The following is a 9230-nucleotide window of genomic DNA, read 5'->3' on the forward strand; positions in this document are numbered from 1 at the left end:
TAACTAATTACATCAATATCACAATTTTTAAATGATATGATTATTTATTAAATTTATTAATAATTAATAATTTCGAATATCTCAAAGGTTATATTCTCACAAGCCGTGGCCATAGGATTGCAAGAAGCAAGCCCTTGATATATGATACTCTGATTATTAATATTCAATAAATTATGAAATATGGAAAAAATTATAATATGGCAATAAACAATTTTTAACAGTAAAACAGGATCTCTCTACATATATCTAACTATCCAATATTGTTGTGATACACTAAGGTAATTTTATGATTCCACACAACGGAGAAAATAGGTAATACAAAATCAAATAAACATCTCACCACACCCGGAATTCAGACTAGGCAACTCTCCCGTGGATTTAGCTGGCAGTGGAACGCCTTTAGACTGATATTATAGGGCAAGTGATAGATATTCAGTAGGGGAGAATGTAGGAAGTTATAAGGTTAGAGGTTTAGAAATTTAGTTAAAGTTTTAGGAGGTTTGAAAGTATGAAAGAGTAGTTATTCAGCAGAGATCTTCTTCAGATGTCAGGGTCTTCTTGTGATGAGGTCTCTTCTTGAGCTTTTTCTTGATGAGCTTTCTCTTGTTAAAGGTACAAAGGCTTTTATACCAACTAATCCATTGTTCTAAGATACCTTCCCACCAGGCTTCCTGATTGGCTAGTTGAGAAATGTGTGTACATAAGCTATTTCTCACCTGCCCGCCAGGTGGCGGTCATGTATCACAGAACAATTTGAGTATTTGAGATGACTCATACCTTGGGTGGAATCTTAAGGTAATTTCAGGAATCAAATATACGTCTTTTTCCAGATATAAGTGATCATACCTATAATATTCTAAATAGGGACCATGGAATATAGGTGTATATTCAGTTATTCCTTCTTGAAATACCATCCTGTTTGTTTCCTGATAAGACATGTAACTAATTCTAGTTTGTAATACATCTTACTTCCCATCATCTCAATACTCAAGTTAGTGATATATAGTTCCCATTTCTGAATATTTAGTGGTGTGTAAAATCCATAACATCTCATTTATAATATGTTTTTGTAATATATTTTTGTAATTATATACAGTCAACTTTTAGACTTTATATACAGTCAACTTTTAGACTTAAATGTCCTAAATTTCACCCCTTTGTTTTAGAATCAACATTTTCTCTGTGTAGAAAAAAAAAAAATTCTGTTTGCCTGGCCCTTGTATTGGACTCATGGTAAACAACTGTTAATGCTTTCACCCTTGGTGAACAATAGTATATTGTAATAGTTTCAGAGGTCTGTTGGTTCATCACACTCTGCACGTTTTGGTTAAGCTTTCAACCAGTTGAGTTCCCGTCTCATTATTGTTAAAATGTTTGAAAGTCGAAGTCCTATCTGGCTATTTGTTTGACTTTCTGTATCTGCATTCTTCTCAACCTCAATATACAAATAGTCCTTGTTGACAGTTCAAACAGTCTTATTGTCTTGGAAAAGTCTCACTTCCCCCATTCTCCATTTCTTAACTAGAATCCTTGAGGGTTCAACCAAGACAAAATTAACTCTTAGCATCCGGCTATACTGAGCTGTTTGCCATATAATATTATGTCTTGATAAAGTCATATTTTTGAGACATAATTCAAAAGGTCCACAACAATTTCTAATAAGGGCAAGCACCCAACTGAATCGGGGTCTTACCGAACTATATCCCTCCTAAATGTGGACACTAAAATACTCTCTGAAATAGTAGCATCCTTCTTGGCTGCAGTATTACCCTCCCTTATCCATACTGCCCAGGCTGGCTTTATTAATGGTAGACCAGTGGCTTCCAACATTCAGAAAGTTATTGCAGTGCTGGAAAAAGGCAAGGTACACCCGTCTGAGGATCGAGCTATTATTACATTGGATGCTGGAAAAGTCTTGGATAATGTCAGCTATCATTGGCTTGCTCTGGTTCTTCTGATGGGCTTTTCAGCAGTATGGATTCTGCACCTTCACCCAGGGTGGTAGCTGCAGGTCTCATATCAGGTGAAATATTGCTGCACGAAGGGTACTCACCAGGGTTGCCCCCCCTTCACCTCTTCTTTTCAACCTTGCCCTGGAACCTTTCTCCTGTTACCTTTCCTCCAGAGCCCCAATACATGGGATTCAGACAGGTCAAGAAGAACTCTGTGTAGTCCTATTTGCCGATGATATTCTTATATTTTATGGCGGATCCTGTGGCAGATATTCACATTCTCCATCAGGTCTTCACAAGCTGCCTACAATGCTCTGGCCTTCCAATCAATTCTGCTAAGAGTGGAATACTTTCCTTATCTCGAACCAACACCCTTCCCTGGGCCCAGCAGTCTCTCTTCACGTAGCAAATGTTCAGATCACATATTCAGGCATTACGATAGGGAAGGATCCATCCTCGGTCTATCATTACTACCCTTCGCTGATATCTAAAATAGGAAATGAGATGGAAACATGGACATACCTTCTCCTATCGCTTTTTGGGGGATGAAACCTGTTCAAAATGGTGAGCATTGCTCACCTATTGTACCCTCTTCAAAAATTTGGTTACTGCATAAACAGGGGGAGAAAAAAAAAAAAAAAAATGATGGAGCAAACTTTCCCAATATTCCATTGTATCACCTTGCCTGTTTATTGTGTATAGGGACAGATTGGATACTTCAGGCTTCCTCATACAACAATTATGATTTGGAGTTGGCAGTGGTGCAACCATATGACTTAGCTGCACTCCTGCATTGCAAAATACAATTGTTCCCCACAAGTATTCAACACAACCTTCTGATACGGGATCTGATTCTTACATGGAGGGACATACAGAGCAAACTGGGCCTGTCACCCCATGTCTCCCAATATTTGCCCATACGAGGCAATCCAATGTTTCTGGAAGCTGTTCAATATGAGGCTTTCAACATTTGGAGTTCTAAGGGGCTCTCCTGCGTTGCCTCCCTGTATGACGCATATTTGAACTATCAGGAACTTTGAAATCTTTCCCAACCCTTGCATCAACTTATGCCCTGCCAAGCCATCCCTCTCTCTACTACCTACACCTCTCACGTTGTATAAACTGGTGCTGCCCAGCCAAGCAACAATGTTTTCAAACTTCCATATTGGATCGCTTCCTACAGGAATGAAAATACTCCGTATCTGACATGTATCGACCTTTACACTCTCTCTTTACTAAACCTCTACATCCCACATCTGTGAAATCTTGGAGCAAGGTCATACCGGGAGAGAACCTGGTGGGCAACATACTGGAAGGATAGAACAAAGTGCAAAGGCTTGTGGTGAATGAATCCTGGAGAGTCTCAATGTAAGCCCTTCCATGGGGCCATCATCCCATTTCTATCCACTAAGAACTCTCCACAAATCCACTATATAGTGAGCACCGCCCTCTCTCTTCCACCGATTTCAGGAATGGCCCCGCATCTCAACCTTTTGGGAACAAGTGTTAGCCTACATATCAGGAGTTTGTGGCTGCTCACTCCCCATGGACCCAGTTCTTCTACAACTCTCCATTCAGCTCAGAAAACCCACATCCACAAATCCCGCAGGAGCTTGCGGTGGATATTATTATGTTTACTGGTGGCCCCACAGGGCTATTCCTAAGAAATGGACTATCGTCTTGTCCCCCACCATCACAGACACTAAAAAGATCTACGTCTTCTGATTTACAGAGAGAAGGTAGACATGGAGCTCAACAACCAAGCCTCAGTCACACATTTCCATAATAGATGGGACACTTTTATTGCAGCAACACTTACATCCTTGGAGCAATCCTCTATGTTGTCTTCTTTTACTTCTATGGATGGGTTGGTGAAGGTGGTTACATTGTAGAGATCAGACAGCCGTGTATGGAACACGCATTGAGGACACGCATACATAACAGGTGTTACTTGCTCCCCATCTGGCCGTGTATACCTTGGTTTTCTGGTTCATGACGTTGTCATTCTTTTGCTCTCCTGATGTGTCTGTGCGCACTCATGGCCGAACCTTACTTCCTTGGCTTTATCATGACATCTAGGAACATTATGACATTCTGCTCCTCTCACTTATTGGAGTTGGGAACAAAGTCTCAGGAGAGAGTCCATCCATGTTTTCTGATCAGGTATCACACCCGGTCACACCTCCAGGTCAGTTCCTACCAGAAGATTCCTTCCTCTTTCGTTATTGGAGAGATTATAATTATTTCATTGGTTACTGTGATTTATCTTTTATTCTGAAGTCATGGCAAGAAGTATGAGCTACTCGTCTCCTCTTTCACCCCAGACATATTGCTTCTTTGTATATCTCTTTAGAAAACGCAATATAGAATGTTTAAAAAATATGTACTCAGCCAATGACAGGTAATGACTCCATTTTTATTCTTCTCCTGCTATCAATAGCCAATCCGGTCCCACACTTCATCCATGTCTTTGGGGACCTCTGATCTCCTTATGAACTGTTTCTTCCATGATGAAGATCAGCCATGGAGTATATCTGAGGTGTATATCAGGGTGTGCTTCTTCCCCACATGAAAGCTGGGATGTCCAGCAACATTCATCTAGAAGACATTTCCCGCAATCAAGGCACTAATACACCTCCAGGGTTGTGTGGGACCCCTGATGTACAGGAAGACAGGACTTCAGTGAGGAACATTTCCCTCAATCAGGATAGGAACATGGCTTCTCCCCTGTGTGAATTCGCTGATGTCTGTAAAGATCAGACTTCTGCAAAAAACATTTCCCGCACTCAGAACAGGAATATGGCTTTTCCCCTTTATGAAATCTCTGATGTGTGTTAAGGCCGGACCTCCCTGAAAAACATTTCCCGCACTCAGGACAGGAATACGGCTTCTGCCCCGTGTGCAATCTCTGATGTATGTAAAGATGGGAAATCTGTGAAAAACATTTCTCGCACTCAGAACAGGAATATGGCTTTTCCCCTGTGTGAGATCTCTGATGTATGTAAAGATGGGACTTCTCTGAAAAACATTTCCCGCACTCAGGACAAGAATGTGGCTTGTCCCCAGTATGCAATTTCTTATGTCTGTAAAGATTAGACTTATCTGAAAAACATTTCCCGCACTCAGAACAGTAATATGGCTTCTCCCCTGTGTGAGATCTCTGATGTAATTGAAAGTTGGACTTTTGCGAAAAACATTTCCCGCACTCAGGACAGGGATATGGCTTCTCCCCCGTGTGAGACCTTTTATGCAAATTAAGATGGGATTTAAAACTGAAACCCTTCCCGCACTCAGGACAGGAGAAGCTCTTCCCTGTTGGATGGCTGGTCTTGTCCCGCACAGTCTGAGGGTCCTCAGGATACGAGGAATCCGATGGTCCATCTACACTGGGTGGTGCCGGATGGACATTGGAGGGAGCCGGGTTTTCTCCTGGACTATACTGTGTGATGTCCTCATCTTCTACTTTCCAGTCTGGAGACAAAGTGAGACAATCCTCGGAGGTTTTCCTCATCTCCCGGCCATGGACTAAAATACAAAGACAAAGAGGATTACTAGACAGGAGCTGATTGGTTCCCTCAAACTAGGATTCCACCCACATCAGGCATCTTGGTCTCCGAGGAGCTTACAATTCCACCCTCATGGTAACTGGGAAATGGGTGTAACAAAAGAGAATCCATATTATGTGTATATATAGCAGTGGGGGGAGGGAGGAGAGCAGAAGTCAGGACTATGGAATGTACAAGGTCCCACACCGCTGCCTCCCATCTCCTGAGACTGCACTCAGTGACTTGGATCTGAGACTATACAGACATATCCCTCCACCCGGCACAGCCAGCAGACCACAGATCTTGCTAGATCCGGCCATTGGTAAGAACCCCAAGACACATGCCCCAAGTGCCTAGGTAGAGCAACACCTAAGAAGAAGATGAACACTTTGCTGGCAGCTGAACCCCAGAATCAATATAAATCCATCTAGATACATAAATAGTGTCTTACGTGATGATATTGCAGTGGTTACTCTACTCTGGACCAGTGAGTGAGCAGTATTGTCACGATCAGTGGAGAAGACCTAGATTGTAAGCTCCCAGGATCAGGCCCTCCTATCCCTCTTGTATTGATCTGTATTGTTGCTGTATTGTCTCCCGTTATATTGTAAAGTGCTGAGCAAACTGATGGTGCCATAAATCCTGTATAATAATAATAATATTAATACGTGGGACAGTAAACTCAGGATCTATAGTGGGCCAGTGGAAACAACTTAACAGGTGTACCTGGGTACCGGTCCTCACATATACAGGAGCAGTGTGACCGCACACAGGAGTTGCAGGATCTAAGGGGCCATCCGGTCTTCACCAGAGCCACTGGAGGGGTGGATGTTGTGCTGCATGGCAGCCCCCAGGTTGTGGCTCTCTAACACACCCGCGCAGGCACAGTGCAACCAAATAGCATGCTGGAAGGACACGCGGTACACACAGGATACTAGGAACCAAGGTCACCTACTGCAGCAACCTAGGAAGGGGCTCCGGGGGAGAGGATGCAGGGAACACGTGTAAAGTGCAGGAGAGGGAGGGATGCTGAGCAATGGTGCAGAGAGAGAGACTCAGCAAGATGGAAAGGGCTGCAGGCAGACAACAGGAAACAATGCTGAGAAGGACACACAGCAACAGGAAATGAGGGGATCCACGGACAGAAACCAAAGGGAATATAACTGCACAGCCAGAGGGAAAACATAGAGAACAAAGACAGGATCAAACAGCACACAGAATATGGGAATACTCAAGCAGCAGTGACCACCACAGGAACCAGAGGGGTGCGGCTTCCACATGAAGACACGTTGCTGGAACACTAATACACAGGTACAAAGACTTGATAATGCCTAGGTTCAGGGGGGATAGGCAGGAACCCGAGCAACACGGACAGGAGGGAAAACCCGGTGCTGGATCAATGTGAAGGGAAGCATGACAAGTATGGGTGGAGGAATGGATTTAGTGTTCATGACCCACCTGTGCTGATCTCTGTAGGAGTGTCCTCCTCTATAAATGTCCCCATTATTCCATCCTCCTCCATAGACTGCTGATCATCCCTCACATACGCCTCTTCTTCTTCTGCTTTCACCTCAACTTTTATATCTATCAGATCTTCACCCTAAACCAAGAAAATGATAGAAGAGGTTCTCTGTAAAATATAAGGTCACATAAAAAATCTATATAGTGTCCCACGTCCATGCTCTCCGCCCCACCAACCTTGTAATGGTGAGGGATGGTGTGACCTTCCTGTGTGGAATCCTGGGAATACAGAGGACGGGGACATCTCTCTGGTGGGTTCCTGTAGCTGGATGACTCCACCATGGTGTCCTGGTACAGATCTTTGTGTTCTTTTAGAAGCTCTGACTCCTCCATCCCCCCATCCTCATCCTCCTCCTCTTTTATCTCTTCTTTAACCTCAACTTTAGGATCTCTCAGGTTTCCACTCTGAATATATAATAAAATGACATCAATGGTAACAATGCAGATAATGTACAGATCCTAATGATACTATCAGTGATTGTTCCTCATCTACCTGATGATGGTGAGGGATGGTGTGACCTTCCTGTGTGGAATCCCGGGAATACAGAGGACGGGGACATCTCTCTGGTGGGTTCCCATGACTGGATCCATCTGTAGGAAACACACACACTGACTGAATCCATTGTTTCTATGTGTTTATCAGATGATGGGGGATCTAGGTGGATCCTCCGTACTGCTCTCTCCTTTACAATAAAGTCTCCTCTTACCCGGTGATGTGAGGGGCGGCTGATTGTCCATCATGACGTCCTTGTAGAGATCCTTGTGTCCTTCTAAATACTCCCACTCCTCCATGGAGAAATAGACAGTGACACCCTGACACCTTATAGGAACCTGACACACACAATGATACAGTCACCATCCAGACACATCCCTTGTCTGTTACTGGAGAATGTCCCAGAATTCCCGGCACCGCTCACCTCTCCTGTCAGCAGCTCAGTGATCTCTCTGGTGACTTCTAGAATCTTCTTCTTCTTTCTCTCTTCTATCAGGGAGGGAGGTGGAGGCAATGTGATGTCATATGATCTCCAGACTTCACAGGAGGAAAACTCTACATCTGAACACAAATAGTCACATCAAATGATATTCCCAGAATCCTCCTCACCTCTCCATTCAGGTCTCCATTTTATTAAAGCCCCACTTCAGGCTGAGGTATAATTCCCCCCCCACAGGACCCCCACACTACGCAGGGTATAGGCTTTCTGCAGACTTTCTGACTATTGAGGATGCCAAGGGACCCCCACATCCCAAGAGCATCAGAAAAAAAGCCAGATGCAGGGACATTGGGAGGAGGAGCTGTGAGGTCAGTGTGATGTCATAGGATTCTCCGACTCTGGATGGAGGGACATTGGGAGGAGTTGTGAGGTCAGTGTGATGTCATAGGATTCTCTGACTCTGGATGGAAGAACATTTGGAGGAGGAGCTGTGAGGTCAGTGTGATGTCATAGGATTATCTGACTCTGGATGGAGGGACATTAGGAGGAGTGGTGAGGTCAGTGTGATGTCATAGGATTCTCTGACTCTGGATGGAAGGACATTGGGAGGAGGAGCTGTGAGGTCAGTGTGATGTCATAGGATTCTCAGACTCTGGATGGAGGGACATTGGGAGGAAGAGCTGTGAGGTCAGTGTGATGTCATAGGACATATAGACGGGGAGATTTGAGGGGTCCTCTATATGCAGCTTCCATGCAAACCAAATCCTTGTCCTGGGTGCGTCCTACCTCTCCTAAACTGAAGAGTGACCTTTACCATCCAGAAATCTGTCCGGAATCTGTGGAAGTAAGCTGTCATGTGATCAGGTGACGTGCGGAGGAACGGAGTGTAAATAGCAGACAATTGTCTCCAGAGCCCCTAATGGTGGGGATGGATTTGGCGGTGTGCTGGTGCCAAGTTTCCTCCCCCCAGGGTCACTGCAGGTGTGGAGAAAAGCTGTGTAAGAGGATATGGAGGAGAGATGAGGAGGAGATCCAGGAATCAGGAGAAAGGTCAGGGCAAGCAACAGACGAGCGCATCCAAGAGACCAAGCCGGGGTCACTACACAGAAAATCAATCCAAGGAAACAACAGGCAGGACGAGGAATAGCAAGAAGGAGCTGAGAGACAAATGAGAATATTGCTCAGCCAATGGGAGATGATCTCAGCATGACTTCCATCATGAAGGAGATGAGGGGGAGGGGAGGAAGTCACTGAAGGTGACCATAGATCCATGGAAATTC

At 44.3% G+C, this 9230-nt stretch overlaps 1 protein-coding gene across 1 annotated transcript; it reads right to left on the bottom strand.

Annotated features, from left to right (window-relative positions):
* Window positions 1-3729: 3729 nt before the first annotated feature.
* LOC149443969 (uncharacterized) lies at window positions 3730-5473 on the bottom strand. The gene has a single exon (XM_089655107.1). It carries the CDS (start codon window positions 5461-5463, stop codon window positions 4651-4653), a length of 813 nt encoding a protein of 270 aa, XP_089511233.1. The 5' UTR covers window positions 5464-5473; the 3' UTR covers window positions 3730-4650.
* Between the last annotated feature and the right edge of the window lie 3757 nt (window positions 5474-9230).

This window comes from Staurois parvus, unplaced genomic scaffold (genome assembly GCF_062004578.1).
Source record: "Staurois parvus isolate SC_StPar_1 unplaced genomic scaffold, SC_StPar_1.0 ptg000819l, whole genome shotgun sequence".
Taxonomy (NCBI): Eukaryota; Metazoa; Chordata; class Amphibia; order Anura; family Ranidae; genus Staurois; species Staurois parvus.

Coding starts and splice junctions, on each gene's coding strand:
- LOC149443969 (XM_089655107.1), bottom strand. CDS start 5,463: ATGAGGAAAACCTCCGAGGATTGTCTCACTTTGTCTCCAGACTGGAAA.